This window comes from Pseudophryne corroboree, chromosome 1 (genome assembly GCF_028390025.1).
Source record: "Pseudophryne corroboree isolate aPseCor3 chromosome 1, aPseCor3.hap2, whole genome shotgun sequence".
NCBI classification, from domain to species: Eukaryota; Metazoa; Chordata; class Amphibia; order Anura; family Myobatrachidae; genus Pseudophryne; species Pseudophryne corroboree.
Genome location: NC_086444.1, coordinates 757662107 through 757681595, shown reverse-complemented (window position 1 = coordinate 757681595; position 19489 = coordinate 757662107). Strand labels below are relative to the sequence as shown.

The 19489-nt window shown below is 43.6% G+C and overlaps 1 protein-coding gene across 8 annotated transcripts in view; it reads left to right on the top strand.

Moving 5' to 3' along the window:
* GPRIN3 (GPRIN family member 3) overlaps nucleotides 1-11217 on the top strand; it is a 513767-nt gene extending 502550 nt beyond the window's left edge. For all 8 annotated transcript variants that reach the window (XM_063917218.1, XM_063917209.1, XM_063917201.1 and 5 more), the window contains one exon: nucleotides 7993-11217. In XM_063917218.1, coding sequence (XP_063773288.1) covers nucleotides 8069-10273 — 2205 coding nt within the window. In that variant the 5' untranslated portion in view covers nucleotides 7993-8068 and the 3' untranslated portion in view covers nucleotides 10274-11217. The remainder of the gene's footprint in view (nucleotides 1-7992) is intronic.
* Nucleotides 11218-19489: the final 8272 nt, after the last annotated feature.

Genomic DNA, 19489 nt, shown 5'->3' with positions numbered 1-19489 from the left:
CTTTTGACTGTCTGATTTTTGACCCTTTCTACCTTTTGACTGTCTGACTTTTGGCCCTGTCTGAATTTTGACCATGTCTGACTTTTGACTGTCTGACTTTTGATCCTGTCTGACTTTTGACTGTCGACCATATAGTAGTGTCTAACTAAGGACTGTCTATCTTTTAACTGTCTATAGACAGGAACCCATCCAGCACAGATCACAGCACAGCACCCATCACTCCTCACACAGAACCTTCCACCAAGCACCCCTTAGCACAGCACCCCTCACCCACCACAGATTACAACAGCAGCACCATCACCCCTCACAGCACAGTCAGCACTCCTCAGCCATCATTCACAGTAGAGGCTGACAGCTAAACTGACTTACTTAAGACTCTTAAGTTAAGAGGTACAGGCCTCCTAGGTTGCCCCTAATTTTCCCGGCTCCTTGCTGTGTGTAGCTGGACTTGGTAGCTGCAATGCAGCCTGATGAAGGAGGAGCCATGAGGTGTTGCTCCCTACCCCCTTCCATATTGGTGACCATCATCATAACTTTTAGGTTGTAAGCTCGCAAGAGCAGGGACTTCTTTCCTCGTGTGCCTTTCCTTTTCTTCCTTACACTCTATACTTCATACTCCCTTTGATGGCACCTAAACCCTGGTTTTCTATACCTGTCCTATATTGTCTTGAACTGTAAGTGCTGTTTTCTTGTTTGCTCATTTGATTATGTACTGTGTAATGGGCGCTGCAGATCCCTTGTGGTGCCATATAAATAAAGGATAATAATAATAATAATAATAATAACTAGTACATAGGCTGTGTCCCTTCTTACCAATGTGGATGATGGAGTCCACCCATGCCCATAGCAGTCTCATACCCCCCTGAGCCCCCACTCCCTATATGTCTCTGCCTCCTGCCCTCCCGCCCTTGATAGCAGTGTCATCAGGCCCCTGAGCTCCCACACCACCATGTCTCTGCCTTCCCCCATAACACTATTATAAGCCCCCTAAGCCCCCTCTCCCCATATGCATCTACCTCACCTTTCCCTCAAAGCAGTATCATCAGCTCCCTGAGACCCAACTCCCCATGTGTACTGTATCTGCTTCACGCTCATCAGGCTCTTACCTTTATCCTGGATGTCTTGGCGCAGGGTCCTGAAGCTCCACATGCATTGCCTGGCTACCTCTGCAGCATGCTCAGCCTCAGGCAGAAAATGATAGTAAACACACTTCCTGCCTGTCTGAGTGTGGAGTGTGCTGCTGCAGCCTCCTGATGTCTGAGATAGTGATCAGTGCCAGAGCCAGGTGAAAGAAAAAAATATCTACTAGTCGCCCAAGGTTTGGGATGCCCCTAGGCATTTGCCTATAATGCTTTTGCCAAGAGCAACGTCTAGACACAGTATCACCAGTTCATATTATGTCATAGTGTAGGGCTTCCAGTTTATATTATGCCAGATTGTCGTGCCTCTAGTTAATAATATTACAGTGCCCTCAATTCAGATAACACAACATTTTTGTTACCCTATACATTATAAGTCACCCATGTGTTTTATTATTACACAAACTAGACCAATAAACCTAGAAATAATGATGCAGACAACTGTATAAATTGGAAAAATTGGAGGTCACAGCCAGATTTATTAAATTCGAATCATAATTGAAAATATTAATCACCGGTGGTGAAAAAGCAGTGTCAACTCGGCCATGGCTTAAAACGTTTGAATCTGTAAACAAATGGGGCGGAGTTTCCGCCCCTTGCACAATCCATCCTGGGTAGAACCATCTCCCCTTAATTAGCACAGTGCTGGTCCCTCCTTAAGATGGTGACCTGGTCCTCCCCTGAGGTAGTGACCAACTCGCCTTTTCTCAAAGGGGAAATGCTAGCCAAGCTCTGCTGCTCTAAATTGAGCCGCCGAATAGCACTGCTTTCCACCCGCTGCACCTCGCACTTGCTGGAATAACATAATTTATCATTCCAACGTGAATTCTCAAAAAGAAACCAAAATTTCCAACGAAATTAAATTGCCGGGTGGGTGTGTGGGATCACAAAATGGCAAGAGGGATTTTAATTCCTCAGCCCTTACTTAAATAAACTAATATAAGCCGCCTACCTAAACCCTACTCATTGGATAACTATTTGATTGACATACGACAACTACCTATCAACTAATATCAACACAAAAACCAGATCTATCTAGCTTAGTTACATAAACAAACAGGGTGCTTATATACACTCTATCCTATGCAGTCTTTCATTCCTTTTAATGTCCACTATACAGTACACACCACTCACTGAAAATGAAATGGAACTACTCTAGTTAATGTCTTATCTAGTGCGACATCCCTATTGGCAGCTTTCAAATCTTACATGACATCTGCAGGGCCTTCAGTGCTGAGGAATTTCCATAAATATAATAAGGGGGAGGGTACCAACCAGCTACTACCTGAGGGGGATACTTCCCAGTGAAGTCAATTCCACTTTGAGTGGAGATCTTCTTAATTTTGGCATACTGTCATACTCTCATAGATCATCCCCTGCCCCCAACCTCTCTTTACAAAGGCTGTAATCAAGGAAAGTCTACTCTGACAGTGCCATGCTCACTAATTAACTCAGCTATACCTGTGAGGACAAAATGGAAGTGCGGAAGATTAATTATATGCGTGGAGCTTTACTGCGCGGGGGAGGGAGGGGCTGACAAGTCTCCCTTTTCAGGACAAGCAACTGGCCAGACCCAAACGCTTAATGGTAATTTTCAGGAACTTGATAGACAACTATATGACATGGGTCTGAAGCCCCCTGAGCCTCTGGGCCCAATAGCAGTTGCACTCCCTGCACCCACCATAGCTATGTCCATGAGTGGCACCACAGATCATTGTAGACACTTAATAAGTGACATCACTTCACTCTTTCAGGGCCTGATTAGAGTTAGGAGCAAATAAAAAAAAGGAGCAATTTGCTCTTGGACAAAGATTGTTGCAATGCAAGAAAAAAACGACAGTAGCTGCTTTTGCATGTAGTGAAAAAATACTGGGCAGTTTTGTTTTTACACTAACATTTTTAATTAAGCTAGGCCGCACTTCTTCCCAGTATATATTACATTTGTCCACCCTGCTCTGCAACATGGTTTGCCATTGCCATCGCTGTTTACTGGTTTGAGGGCAACAACAAAAAAAATTACGAGGGGCATTATCTGAGAGGGGTGTGAATCACAGGGTCGACAGTGAAAAAGTCAACAGTGTATAGGTCAACCCCAGAGGGTCGACATGGACAAAAGCTTGACATGGTCAAAAAGTCAACATGAGGTTTTTTATGTTTTTGGTGTTGTTTACTCCGTCCAACCACTGGGAACCAAAAGTAGTGTACCGCGTCCCCTCGCAAGGCTTGCGTCGCTCGCCATGCTTCAGGCAAGATGCCTCGCACCACTACCGCTGCACTCTGCACAGGTTAGTATGCCCAATTGTAGTCCATGTGGATGGTAATGTATGAAAAATTTTAAAGAATGGGGGGAAGAAATGTAAAAATCTGTTTCGACCATTGCCATGTCGATTTTTTGACCATGTCGACCATAAGTTGTCGACCTATTGACTGTTGACCTTTTTACTGTCAACCAAAAGACTGGATACCGTATAAGAGCTAGTGGCTAATACACAGGGAGGAAATAATTTGGTCCCCTCTGCCCATGGACACTGTTACAAATACTGTCACTGCAACCCATATTGTTGCATTAGTAGAATTTCCGGTACTTTTTATTATGCTGCCTAGCAGACAACATTCATGGATTCATAGTGCTCAATTAAAGATCTAAAGTACTGTAGTTTCACTTTAATGGGTACAGAGCCTGATTGTGAGCAGGATGTAATGCAGATGGTTAGCATGCACAAAAATTCCAGGAATGTCCTATGGCACATGTGTATCACTGAGCATACGCAGAGAACGCTGTTGCATATGGAATCACTTGCAGTAGAGCCACCGGCGCACAACCAAGGGCGTTCCTGGGTGGTGACTGAGAGGAGCCCTGAATTGTGCACCAAAAAAAGCTGTCTCATGGGTGTATCTTGAGAGTGTTACGGATATGTCAGAGAAAGTAGCTGTGTTCCCATGTTTAGAGGAATTTGAGAAGGAAATACTCATGAGGCCATAGGTTGTCGCAAGTGTGGATGTGGTGAGTGATGGTGCGCCGATGGTGGAGTTTTCAGAACCACCCTTGCCGTAGCACTGTCCATGTGCACAGACAGTAGGCATCTTTGCGCTTGTTCTCACCATCACACGCTGCTGCACACGTGGAAGGCGGGCATTAGCATTTGTATATTATCCCTACCACTGTCCACAAGTTTCTACTTAGTAAAGCTCTGGAGATGAGTACAAATGAAGTTAGTAATGATGGCACTATTATATTCTCCATGTTTGTTTTTTTACAGTTCTCTCCCACAAATATGGCTTTTAATAAAAAAAAAATCAATAATAATCTTATTCCCAATAAATGATAAAACAATAATTGTATTTTATGTATTTCTACATTTAATTTATTCAAAGATAGAACAGTAATTTCAGTAGTAGGATTCTTAGATAGCTTACTGAGATATGAGTTGTGATAATGTTGATGCTGTATTTCTAATTTAAATACAGTGTTTAGTAACCAGAAGCATGCTAAATGCCACGCATTGCTTTCTCTGGATGCCCATTGTAATGCAAACCCATCCTTTACTTCTGTACATCATGCTAATTAATCCCTACACAAACAGCACATCCTTCCAGATGGTACAAAATACACAAACCCACTAACATACTGTATATTAATTTTCTTACCAACCTCTTTCTTTTCCTCTGTTCATTATGTAACGCTCACACTGGTAGTAAACACTGGTGAAAAAGTAAAACAATTCTGAAAATATAGAAAAATATTTTAATAGATATAAAAAACCCCCAGCAAAAACAACATTTGAATCTGCCAAAGGTACTATGCTTTAAAGGGAGGCATGACTACCATGCAGGGCCGGATTAAGGTCTGTGGGGGCCCCTGGGCAACAAATTTGTGGGGGCCCCACACACTGTCCTCACAACTGCCAAAAAAACATTGGAGTAGGATTACAGCATTTACCTGTCTCCTCTCTGTCTTCCTCGGCAGCTGAGCTGTTCCTTTACTGCTGCGGCCGCCGAGGAGCTTCACTCACGAGATAATGTCAAATTTTGCGAGACTTCACACTGCAGTGAGTGAAGCTCCTTGGCGGCCGCAGCTGTAATGCAACATCTCAGCTGCCGAGGAGGACGGAGAAGAGACAGGTAAATGCTGTAGGCCTACTCCGATGTTTTTTTGCAGTTGTGAGGACAGTATGTGGGGGCCCCACTTGTGTGGGGGCCCTGGGACGACCGCCCCTTCCGCCCCGCCATTAATCTGGCTCTGCTATCATGTCTAACTGTGTATCTACAGAAAAGGTAGTGGATAGGTGGAATAGCCTCCCATAAGGGTGGTATTCATGTGACCGGCGGTCTGCTGACCGACAGTCACATGACCTCCTCCACCATCCCGCCGGCTCAGTATCCCGATGGTTGGCATGCCGACCAACAGGGACTATTTCCACTCGTGGGTGTCCACGACACCCATAGAGTGGGAATAGAACCCGTGGCGACCGCAGGTCGCCACCGAGCCCGCAGCGTGGCGAGCGCAGTGAGCCCACAAGGGGCTTGCTGCACTCGCCCCTCCCCGCCGGGATCCCGGCGTCGGTATGCTGCCGGGATCCCGGCGTCGGTAAGCTGACCGGCGGTCAGGAGACCGCCGGTCAGCCATACTACACCCTCCCATAAGAGGTAGTAGAGGCTAAGGGCCAAATTCAAGTAGTTGCAAAATTGTGGTAATTTACCAATTGCGCCTTTCGTTGTTTTTTGTTATAAAAACGGGCTGCTCAGAGGTGGTGAATTTAAATTTGTGGTAAAATTACCACAAATCTGTTTTCACAAACAACTGAATAGGCACTTTTCATGATTCACTGTAAATTTGCGTTTTTTACTGTGAAAACGGCTTTTTACGGCTAATTGAATTTGGCCCTAAGACAGTAGAGCAATTTAAACACAATTGGGAGAAGCATAAAAGAATATCCTTACAAAGATGGATCAAATAGGGCTGAGGTTACCATTAGGTTAAAAAAAAAGGACAGATTAGATGGGCCTAGTGGTTCTTATTTGCTGTCAAATTCTGTGTTTCTATGTTAATGTCAATTTAAATAAGATGGATGGCTAGATTTTCTCAGAAGAAACTTTTGGGGTGTAGTATAGAAGTTAGACAGGTAAAATATAGACAATCATTAGGTCGACACTGTATGATCGACAGGGTCATAAGGTCAACAGGGTCAAAAGGTCAACCATTTTTTTAAAAAATTACCCAAATTTATTGAAATGCGTCCTTTCGCAGACTCGCTCCACTCGCCACACTTTAGGCTCCGTGGTTATTAAAGGTAATAGTTTGTGACATGGATAGTAAATGAGGCAAAAGTTGTAAAAGCATAAAAAAAAATCTAAAAAAATTGTGTTGACCCTGTTGACCTTTTGGCTGTCGACCTTTTGACTGTTGACCATGTGGTGTTGACCTAATAACTTTCTATCTTTTAACAATCTATCTATACACTGGACCCCAAACTTTTGTAAGCTGCTGATTCTCTGTGGGTTTGACCACAAAATTTAAAGTGGCAATTATATTGAATGCAATACCATGCTTGCTTTGCATTTAATATTATTGCCATTTTAAATGTCAAGCTCAAAGCCACTGTGAATCTACAGCTTGCAATTGTTGCCGCTTATTAGTAAATCTTGCCCATGGTGCATGGATGCATACCTCCCAAAATTCATCTAGTCAGAATTTGAACAAATCATTAACTCCAATCCGCTCACACACGGACACTTTCTACCTTAGGCATTTCTATAATGGGTGCAAAGTGTGCAGTGCACACATGCCCCTGCTTTCTACCCAAGCACATGTCTTAGCTCCGTACATTTCCATGGAAACTTTTTTATAAAAGTTTGCAAATCTGGCCTGTGCTGCCAAAAATGTGACAGTTGGGAGGTATGTCAGGCTGTGTATGTGAGTATTGAACATATAAGGGTCTATACACTAAGCATTTGATAAATATAAAGTGGATGGAGATGAAGCACCAGCCAACCAGCTCCTGACATTTTCCAAACACGACCTGTAACATGGCAGTTAGGAGCTGATTGGCTGGTACTTTATCTCCATCCACTTTATCTCTCTCTATAATTTACCAATTGTGCCTTTCGTTGTTTTTTGTTATAAAAACGGGCTGCTCAGAGGTGGTGAATTTAAATTTGTGGTAAAATTACCACAAATCTGTTTTCACAAACAATTGAATAGGCACTTTTCATGATTCACTGTAAATTTGCGTTTTTTACTGTGAAAACGGCTTTTTACGGCTAATTGAATTTGGCCCTAAGACAGTAGAGCAATTTAAACACAATTGGGAGAGGCATAAAAGAATATCCTTACAAAGATGGATCAAATAGGGCTGAGGTTACCATTAGGTTAAAAAAAGGGCAGATTAGATGGGCCAAGTGGTTCTTATCTGCTGTCAAATTCTGTGTTTCTATGTTAATGTCATAGAGAGAGAGAGAACATATAGCCCGGCACTCCGTGTAAGCAACAATGCACCCCAGTGCCCTCAGTAGTACAATCAATAGAGAAAAAAGACACTGCGGCACTCAGAGTCGTTCAAACGTCAAAAAGTATATTGGAATCAATCAGATCATGGTGTCCAACGTTTCGGGGTGCTTAACCCCTTTGTCAAGGTGTGAAGGGAAGACTTCTCACACCTTGACAAAGGGGATGAGCACCCCGAAACATTGGACACCATGATATATATATATATATATGTGTGTGTATATATATATATATATATATATATATTTATTTATTTGCTTATTTGTCAAAATACTTTTGTTAAATATTTTGATAATGCTTTGTTATTGTAACTTTTTCATATTTTATTTTTTTTCTCTTTTTTTATAGAACTGAGACCTTAAACACGGTTCAGTGGTGTAACTAGCAGATACTGACTTGAAGTTGTATCCAAATAACAGATTCCATGGGGACTGTGCCAGATGCTTTGGGATCTGACAAGACATCACCTATATCAGCAGAAGAAGAATGTCCTGCATGCGATACATCCTTGGCTGCTACTCACCAGCTTAAACTGGCAACATCCAACAGTAATGGAAATGCCATACAAATCACAGGTGTATGTTCATCTGACCTAAATTCCAAACCATATACAAAAACGTCCGATAATGAGAATATATGTGAAATTGAAACGCAAGAAAACAACAATACAATGTCTTCATTTAGGACTTGTAGCCAGTCAGAAACCTTACCTTCTACGGTTGTAGATCATTCATCAAGGAAAGAGATTCCAGATATCCAAGATCCTATTCAACTTGGCTCCCCTACTAACAGCACAACAGAGTCACCGACGATTATAGAACCATCTAATGTAACTTTGCTGAGTGAGACAACAGAGGAGAGCGGTTTGCCAACATGCAGAACTTTGGTAGAAACAGTAGCAGATGATCAAGTACAGCTAAAGGTAGAGACCAGTACAACAAGCACACAGCTTTCGGAAGTGTCACCAGACATAGACACTAAAATGTTAGATAGTGGTAACAATGAACATACCTCTGTTGTCAGCCCAGTAGTAGATAGAGGGAACACACTGGCAGAAACAAATATACACTCAGATCCCCTACAAGAAGAATCAAAGATGCAAGATGTTAAAAATGTCCTTTCTCCTGAGCAATGTGCAGAGATTAGCCTGGCTGAAGCAGTAAATACAAATGGCAATGATGAAGTGCTTGAACTGCAGTTAGTATGCAAGTTTAAGGAAATGGGCACAATGACATCACAGCTAGAAGGCTGGGCAAAGCAAGACGCTGAAGTACAAGCTGTAGCAAACGTAGAGAATAAATCTGTTTCCACTAGCCCAAGTATATTAGCTGCATTCTTAAAAGCCAACTCTCCAGCACTTAAGGAAAGACAGGAACAAGTGTGCATCATTTATCAGGGTAACCCCGGAAACCCACAGATTGACCGTGCTAATTTTGCGTTGCACTCACAGCTTACCCAAAACCATTTGACTCCAAAAGTGTGTTTTCAACCACCTGACGCAATGGGCCCAAAACCTCTCCAGATGCACAATAAAAGTCCTCCAGATATGATACGGTCTCCCTTTCAGCACCCAGAGCGAGCAAGAAATTCACAGGTTATATATAGAAGTGAGCTAGATGGACAAGGGCTGTGTCTCCGAGAAAGCTACCCAATGCAACAGATGCAAAAGTCTAATGCTTCTCCACTTTTAATGAATGTGAAACCTGTTTACCAAATCAACATAGAAAATAGTGCTCAACAAAAAGCTTGCCAGAGAACAAAAGACATGTTTAACGAGCAGCCACAATTCAGAGCAGCTCATGATATGGGCGCCAAAGCTAGACTGCACCATTTAAGTGGAGTAGAAAACATCCAGTTACATAATATCCGTCAAGATAGTGAACAGACAGACAAGCTTAGTGTTCCTGGTGAAAGTAGCTCTGATCGGAAACCTTTTCATTTTAAAATTACTAATGAGCAGGGGTCCACCCAGGCCATCATCACCACAGATATAAAAAAGCCAAAGAAGGAGGAAAGGCCTACTCCGCTTCATGTTGAAGTACAGGTTAACAGCAGTATTGGGGCTACTGGAGGTCAAGTAGAGGAAATACTTGAAGTCTTAGTTAGGAAGGACCAGGATGAAGGTGAGCATGCCAAAAGATCAAGCAGTCTAAGTTTGCAAACCAGACCTGCATCAGATTCAGCGCAGCTAACACCACGCCTAAGGAAAGCTAGGGAAGATAAAAAGGAATCAGTTCTGGTCACCCTACCTACCTCCGAACCTGCAAAGGCACATGGAAAAAAAGCAAGTCCAGGTTCAAGCACAGAGGCTAAAACGCAAGCAAAGCAGCCAACGAAAAGTGTGAAAGATGTAGTATGGGATGAACAGGGCATGACATGGGAAGTCTATGGAGCTGCAATGGACCCAGAAGCATTAGGGATTGCTATACAAAACCACTTACAAAGACAAATCAGAGAACATGAGAAAATGATTAGGGCTCAATTAAAGCAAACCCGTAAATCAATTTGTTCTGATACTTCAGGAAAAAAGCACAAAAGAAGACAGCACAGAGTATTTCAGTCCATACTTAAGAATTTCAGACAACCCAACTGTTGTAGTCACCCCCCTCCTTCAGCTGTGTTAGAGTGACTTTCTACAAATTTGTGAAATGTGTTCATCCATTGCCATATCAATTAGTAGACAAAAATGTTTTTGCACTTAACGTTGTGGGTATTTTTTATTTAATTACTGTGCAGGGTTTAGGGTGATTGTCACATCAATATTTTATAACACAATATCACTTTATTCCTGTTCAGGTTTCTTGACTGAGTAGACAATATTAACTAAACTTACATGTTGTCTTTAAAGGACCAACATTTGATACCAGTTTTTGTAAGTGTTGAATTTATATTTTCATCACTTTAAACAAAGAAGCAAGTTTAAACTGAAGTTCCTTCGTTCCTGAAATGTTAATAAGTACGCCGTTAAATGCAGTGCCAGAGAAGCCTTTATCACATCAGCCTTTTTGCTTTTGTTTTTTTTACACTAATGTTGTTAATGATAAAAGAATGAGTGACCATGACTTGTTGTAAATAGACAAATGCGTTTTAAACAAATAACAGAATTATCTTTTACAATACCAATGTAAACTTCTCACTTTAGGGGGCACATGCATCTAGCAAGTATCGGGCAATTCCTAGTTTTGCCAATGCCTAGTTCGGGGAATCCGTAAAATCCAACATATTGTAAATCCTCAATTCCACCATTTCTACCAAAAGATGATTGGGATTTGCCAGTCAGGGATATTCAACATGAAGGATTTTGATGATTTGCTGACGGATCGACGATCATCAATATTGGATCGGCAGAATGGGGAATAACGGCTCAGGTGTATGGCCCGCATTAGACACTTAACAGCACCTGCTTTATTAGGGAAAATGGAAAGTTCACACATTTAATGAATAGAGTGAAGCATATGGTTCCAGTAGAAATACTCCATAGACCACGTTGCTATGTAGGGATGGTGATCTATGACAAATACTGTATGTTTAATAATACCAATAATAAAAGTTTTGTTGTTTTCGTTGCAATAAGTAATTTAATTTTACCGTTTACAATTTTTTATTCCCTACATCTTAATCCTAAAACTCTAGCCAGTCTGATTAGAATAACTCAGTAATGTATTTTTATTTTTTACAGCCTAGCCATACTGTAGCCAAATAAAGTAGAAATATACAATGCTTAGAGTTACGATAAATAAAATGACTCCAAGGATACAATTAAATTGTTAATTAGAACATTAATTTTATAGGCAGCATTGTTGCTAAGATATCAATAAAAATGTAACAATCAAGAGACTAGTGCAATAGTAAGAAAAGGGAGATCACACATAGGGCCTACAGTAATTCAGACCTGATCGTAGCCGTTACTCAGACATGCGGGGGACGCCCAGCACAGGGTTAGTCCGCCCCGCATGTCAGGCCCCCCCAATCCCCGTACAGGTACAAAAGTATTGCACGGCGGCGATGCTTTTGTACCTGAAGAGTAGCTACCTACCAGCGCAGCTCCTGCTCGCTGGCAGGGAGCTACCCGTCGCTGTCCGGGTCGCAGCAGCCGCGTGTGACGTCACGCAGCCGCCGTGGCCCACCCCCACATTGTCCTGGCATGCCTGTGTTGCCCGGACCGTGCCCCTAAAAAGGTGGCCCAACGCTGCCAGCCCGCCCCCTCCCACCCAGCGACCGTCTCTGCCTGTCAATCAAGCAGAGGCAATCGCTGGGCTGAGATGGCCATCGACTGGCATGCGCTGGCGGACTTCGGCGCTGGCGCATGCGCAGATCAGACCTGATCGGCTGCTGTGCGAAAACACACACCAGCGATCAGGTCTGAATTAGGCCTCTAGTATATAACAGACAATAAATGATGCACTCAATTCATATTGTATGTGTATACATACATAAGCATGTGTGCAACAAAAAAATCTAAAATGAAGCTATATAAACTGTTTGTTTCCAGTAAAGGAATAATCCTCTAAAGCAGTGGTTCCCAAACTTTCTTTAATCACGGCGCCATAGAGTATCAGCATTTCTTCACAGCACCCCCTAGGATAAAAAATATTTATTGATGCATTTTGGGGGAAAAATATAAAATTAAGTAAATTGTGCCTACTTATCAACCTTAGGTACAAGTTATGTGGTGGTGTACAGTTTATTAGATCCTGGAGCACCAACCCAAGGTACACCTGCAAGAGCCTTGCAGCACTCCAGTGCCTCGGAACACAGTTTGGGAACCACTGATTATATATACCTCCCCGCTATATAATGCAGAGATTACCAGCATTATACAGCAGGGAACTTGGCTATGATGACGTGATTCATTGCATCATCATCTGCCCAGACCGCCCACTTTATTCGCTAAGTGAGCGGCCGGGCAGGAGATCAAGTTGATTTTGGGAGACATGCCCATTCTTCCAGGGGCTGGGAGAGTAGGCAACTATGTATATAATCCATAGTGTAGAAAGCAGAGAGCACTCACCAAGGACAGAAGCTTGATATGGGATAGGTCCCACATGATGAAGGTCACTTTCTGTGACTGAAACGTCTATTTGCACTGATGACTTAACTTTGTGAGTAATAAAAGTAACTCTCTTTTTGCAAAGTCACTGGTGAGTGCACTCTGCTTTGTGTACTATGGATTATATATATGTCACCCATTGAGGAACATTGGGTCTGCACCCCGGGCAGTTGGATATTATATGTATTTGTGTGTGCCAACCTCCTTTATATCAGCAGCCGCCACAGCATGGAATACACTGCTCAGTCAGTCGTCATTTAGCTCGCCCCGGATATACATTGGCTGGTTTCACAGGAGTCCGGGTGGAGGGTTAATGACGACTGACAGGCTAAGCAGTTACACAGTGCGTTCCATGCTGCGATGGATGCTGATTCCCAGGGAAGGAAGCCAGGATATATTTTAAATACAACTTCACATGTATGTTCGTATGTCCTGGCCAGCTTCCCCCTGAATACTTTGGATGGCACTGTATCCTAGGGGCAGTAACCGCTGCTGATATATATATATATATATATATTATATATATATATATATAACATGCAGTATCTCCACTATGTGGAAAAGACAGCACTCTCCAGATTAAATTTTCAAAAATCAAAAAAGTGTATATTTATTATAAAGTCTATCTCACAGTTTCCAGGAAATGTCCAACGTCCAGTTTCCCTACCCCATTTGACTTATGCTACACTGCTGTACTGGATGTTTTGTTGCTGTATACCTTGAAAAAGGTCCCGGTGTGGACCGAAACGTTGGACATTTCCTGGAAACTGTGAGATAGACTTTATAATAAATATACACTTTTTTGATTTTTGAAAATTTAATCTGGAGAGTGCTGTCTTTTCCACATAGTGGAGATACTGCATGTTGTACTATGGGCCCCATCGAGATTGGACCATGATTGGCACCCCAGTAATTGTCTATATTATGTGAGAGTGCAGGGATTCCCATTATATATATATATATATATATATATATATTTCTCTTAGGTCTTAGAGGATGCTGGGGACTCCAAAAGGACCATGGGGTATAGACGGGATCCGCAGGAGACATGGGCACACTATAAGACTTTGAATGGGTGTGAACTGGCTCCTCCCTCTATGCCCCTCCTCCAGACCTCAGTTAGACTTTGTGCCCAGGAGTGACTGGACACACACTAGGGGAGCTCTACAGAGTTTCTCTAAAGACTTTATGTTAGGTTTTTTATTTTCAGGGAGACCTGCTGGCTACAGGCTCCCTGCATCGTGGGACTGAGGGGAGAGAAGTCAGACCTACTTCTTCTTAGTTCAAGGGCTCTGCTTCTTAGGCTACTGGACACCATTAGCTCCAGAGGGTTCGATCACTTGGTTCGCCTAGCTGCTTGTTCCCGGAGCCGCGCCGTCACCCCCCTCACAGAAGACAGAAGCCGGGTGAGTATGAGAAGAACAGAAAGCGTCAGACGGCAGAAGACTTCAGTAACGGAGGTAAGCGCAGCGGTAGCGTTGCACTCCATGCTTCCACACACCAACGGCACTCACAGGGTGCAGGGCGCTGGGGGGGGAGCGCCCTGGGCAGCAGTTACTGAGGTCTCGTTGGGACTGGCAAAAGAGCAGAGTCGGGCCCCGGGCACCGCGTACGATACCCCCGCCAGTCCATAGCAGCGGTAGCGCTGCGCGCCAGTGCTCCCACACACCAATGGTTTTACTTGGGTGCAGGGCGCGCGGGGGGGGGGGGCGGGTGCCCTGGACAGCATTTTGTTTATTGTTTAGGAGGTGTATAGTGTATATACACTATATACGGCCCCCTGCCTGTTTATAGAAGGATAATATAACGGGGCTGAAGCGTGCCGATGAGGGACGGGGCTTAGCCCTCACACACAGTGTTCAGCGCCATTTTCCCACTGTCCCCGCCAAAATATGTGTACAGCACAAACAAGGGGGGGCACATACTTTTAGTGTTATGTTGAGAGATATATAACACTATTTGCTTTTAGACATGGGCATGTAATCATTGTTGTGTATAGTCTCTGTGTGCTCCCTGTCAGATATAACCTCTATAGTTCACTTGTGTCGACATGCATGAGTGTTCTGTCACAAACACCTAAGGGGTTCACTGTCGGCATCGCCGACGCCTGTTTTGTACTTGATACAGTAGATGCTGAGTCAACAGGTCGGTAGTGGTATGCTTGTTAAAAGTTAACACTGTAGGGGAGACACAGTAGTATGTGGGTGACCCTGTCGGCACCAACTGTTATTACCGGGTGTAAATTGACATGCTGTAACTAACTTATACCTGTATATGTATTTATATGTATATGTATGGTACCGTTCCATGGGCCTGTAGCTCGAGCACAGATATGGTACTAATTGTGGGGGAGTGATATTAAAATTATTTATGTATACCCCCGGCGTTGCAAGAATGTTATTTTGCCTGGTTACTACTCCCTGCTGTCGACGAATACTAGGTTTTCTGTCGACTATAATGTTTCCTGGTAGATCCACAACGGGGGCATTCAGTACATGATCATACACATTCAGAACACATTAATGTCACTAGGGACCCGAAGGCTCCGGACAATCCGCTTATATGTATGTTATATATATATTTAGGATATGTGTGTATATGTGTACTACAATATGTATATTCATCTTATGATTTATAATGAATGCTGAAGTAATAGTATTCCTTCTCATGTGCTGGTCACTCTGTTGATAAAGCTCTAGGTCGGCCGTGACGAGTTGGTCTCACATCCTCTCAAGGAGTCCGAATGTTTATTCTTTCCCGCGGCGGATAGAATACTGTGAAAGTCAACTCCTGGTCAACACGGGGCCCTGTCACAAAGGATCATATACAGGAAGCTAAGTGATATTTTATTTCTATGCTTTGGGCTTATTTGCATTACATGCACATGAGAGAGTGTTTATATTCGGAAAGACATCCAATAGAATTATCCTAACGAGATAGGGGAGGTTACTTATGTTGGTTCTTCTCTTTAACATTGCGGCAGGCTGCCGTGCGTATACAGGAGGTGTGGCCGGGGGAATGCTGAGGCTGACTCCGAGAGATACTGGAGTTTTTCCCTGGGACGGTGTACCGCTGTTTGGGGATGCCTCAGTTCAGTCAATCTCGGTGGATACTGCTGGTAAATCTAACTTCGTGAGTTAGATTCCCTCACAACGGTTGGTGATGCATTCTTTGGTGGGTTGCAGTCGCTTTAACAGGTTCGATACTGTTCTTTTTTCCTTTTCTGTGCAGAAAGTGGAAGGTGAAAAGGTAAGTGTTCTGCAGCCTTGTTAGGTTCGCAGAAGGGGATGTCGTTTCTGTTTCTACCACATCCACCACATGGCGCTGAGTCTATCTGGCTGGACCCCACTCCGGTGGGGACTCGTCTATTAGTTTTCAGTTAGTCTTAAATGCGTTTTGTTCCGCATTCAGATTATCTGGATGGATATCCAGGGTTGTATTTGCCATTTCACCGGAGTGATGGCGGTATGATGGTTTTCTTTCAATAGTAAGAGCCATTGTCATTCTGTACTGAGACGCTCTGATTAAGGCGAGGTCAAGAAACAAGTGGTGCAAATCGTTGTTTCTCTCTGACTGTTCTTCAACACAGGGAATGGCTGTTGTTCCCAACCACGCAGATGTCGGAGGTGGGTATCAGAGTAGATACTGAACGGTTGAGGTTCTGTGGTTTTCCTGTGGAAAGAGGTCTGAGGATCCAGAGTCGGATCAGATTTGCAGTGACAATCCATCAATAGGTTCCGTTAATGAAGCGGATGGGTGCGGCCTAAGAGGCCTTCTCGGTGAGCAAGTTAAATGCCAGAGTGGTTTTCAAGGGACCAGTTGCAAATGTGGTCCAGGTCTCACCTGCACATGCACCGGAATATAATCCTAATGGCCAGGAGATCGCTCCTGTGGAGTCTGCTCGGTTCTCACCTCCTAGAGGGACGAAGGTTCGAGATCCAGGATTAGATCCTGGTGTCCATGCATGCAGATCTCCGAGGCTGGGGAGCAGTCCTTGCAAGGGAAGTATTTCCAGAGGAAAAGGTCAAGCTGTAAAGCTTGTCTGCAATAAGCTTTCTTGAATTAAGAGCTATTTTCGACGAACATATTCTTCGTGATCTGCCCGTGTTAGTTCTGTCGGACGACTTGACAGCAGTGGCGTAAGAAAGCCGCTAGGGCGGACCAAGGCGCAAAGAAGTAACGGCAAAGCCTTACCACCATAGTTGGCATAAAATGTGTCTTCGTGTGAATCCAAGAAGGCTCCTACGGAAGAATTTCAGCTGGGTCGTTCTTCTCCATTCTTTGCAAGCAGGTGTGGATGCAGGCCTAAAGTCATGCTCCATTTCAGGGCAGTTTTGGCCTTATATATTTTCTTTAAAAAAATAAAAATTTGTCCACCTTTCCGGAAGTTCAGACTTTTGTGAAAGGAGTTCTGCACATCCAACCTCCATTTGTGCCCCCTTTGGCACCGTGGGACCTTGACGTGGTGTTGCATTTTCTTGTGTCACACTGAGTGGAACCTTTAGGAAAGGTTGTGTTGACATTTCTCTCTTGAAGAGTGGTCATGCTATTGGCTTTGGCGTCCGCAAGGCGAGTGTCGGAAGTAGCGGCTTTGTCTCACAAGAGCCCCTGTTTGATCTTCCAGGTGGATAGAGCGAAACTGAGAACTCGGATAATAGTTCTGCCAAAGTGGTTTCTGTGTTTCGCAGAAACCAGCCTATTTTGATGCCTGTGGTTACTTAAGCATTGGCTGATTCAAAGTCTCTCGATGTAGTCAGTGCTTTGAATATTAATGTCGCCAATTTGGCTCAGATTGGGGAAACAGAGACTCTGTTTGTCCGGTATGCTCCCAGCATGATTGGGGCGCCTGCGTCTATGCAGTCTGGTACACGCTGGATCTGTGATATGATTCGGCGTGCTCGTTCTACGGCTGGATTGCCGTTAACGAAGTTGGTGGAGACCCATTCTACTAGGAAGATGGGCTCTTCTTGGGCGAATGCCCGAGGAGTCTCGGCGGTTCAACTTTGCCGAGCGGCTACTTGGTCGGGTTCAAACACTTTTGCTAAGCTCTACAAGTTTGATACCCTGGCTGATGGGGACCTCATGTTTGCTCAATCGGTGCTGCAGAGTCGTCCGCACTCTCCCGCCCGGTCTGGAGCTTTGGTATAAACACCATGGTCCTTTTGGAGTCCCCAGCATTCTCTGAGACGTAAGAGAAAATAGGATTTTAATACCTACCGGTAAATCCTTTTCTCCTAGTCCGTAGAGGATGCTGGGCGCCCGTCCCAGTGCGTACTGTGTCTGCGGTTATTGGTTATGGTTACACTCTTGTGGTGTTTCTTTTCTGTCAGGCTGTTGCTGACGTTGTTCATGCCATGGCATGCGGTATCTTATTATTGGTTGGGTTGACACACAGGTTGTGTTATATATTTATCAGCATGTGGCTGTGTATTTTTCATGCCGTTGGCTGGTGTTCTATTGAATGCCACGTTCTGCGGTATGTTCGTGGTGTGAGCTGGTATGACACTCACAGTGTTTAAACAATAAATTCTTTCCTCGAAATGTCCGTCTCCCTGGGCACAGTTTTCTAACTAAGGTCTGGAGTAGGAGCATAGAGGGAGGAGCCAGTTCACACCCATTCAAAGTCTTACAGTGTGCCCATGTCTCCTGCGGATCCCGTCTATACCCCATGGTCCTTTTGGAGTCCCCAGCATCCTCTACGGACTAGGAGAAAAGGATTTACCGGTAGGTATTAAAATCCTATTTTATATATATATATAGGGATGTATTTATGTGACCGGAGGTCAGGAGACCGACGGTCACATGACCCCCACCAAAATCCCACCGCCTCACTATCCCGACGGTCGGCATGCTGACCAACAGGGACTATTCCCAACCGTGGGTGTCCACGACACTCATAGAGTGGGAATAGAACCCGTGCCACTGAGCCCGCAAGGGGCTTGCTGCACTCCCCCCCCCCCCCCTCCCCCGCCGGGATTCCACACACACTTATACATACAATGTTGTATTGCACAATAGAAGAGCCTGAATATGAAGCGGTGGGCTACAGAAGAAGTTACACTTTGTGTTGGTGTCCTTTAAACTCACTGGGGTAAACTTACTAAGATGGGAGTTCTATTTAAGATGGGATGTTGCCCATAGCAACCAGTCAGATTCCAGGTATTATCTTCTAGAAGGTGCTAGATAAATGAGAAGTAGAATCTGATTGGTTGCTATGGGCAACATCCCATCTTAAATAGAACTCCCATCTTAGTAAATTTACCCCACTGTATGGCCACAGTGAAGGTTTTGCTGTGAGTTCCAAAATAAATATGTTTATTTCTACTTTATTTGGTTCTCTAGGAACCACTCAGAGGTTTGTTATAGGCAGCTGATGAAGGCTTGATACAATCAATTATATATTATTGATGTGATATATCAGCGCCTTGGGCCTGTTTTTTCTTTTAATCAGCCACACTGTAGGTAAAATTATTATATAGAATGCAGTAATTTTGTGAAATTAGAATTCCCATATTTTTAAAAGAGAAATCAAGGACTTTCCTGCTCAGATAAAGATTATTTTATCTATTAAAGGTATCTCCGAAATGCAGATGGCACATTTCAATACTAATTTAATTACATACTGATAAATAAACCGTGCAAGATACAGATTTTCAATGGCAAATGAGGAATTGTCCTTGGGAAATGGGAGTCCTTGGTGAACTTTCTTAGTATAGGATAAATGAATAATGAAATGACTAGAATCAAATATTTTAGATAACCTAGTTAGTTATATATAAGTTACAGTAAAATAGG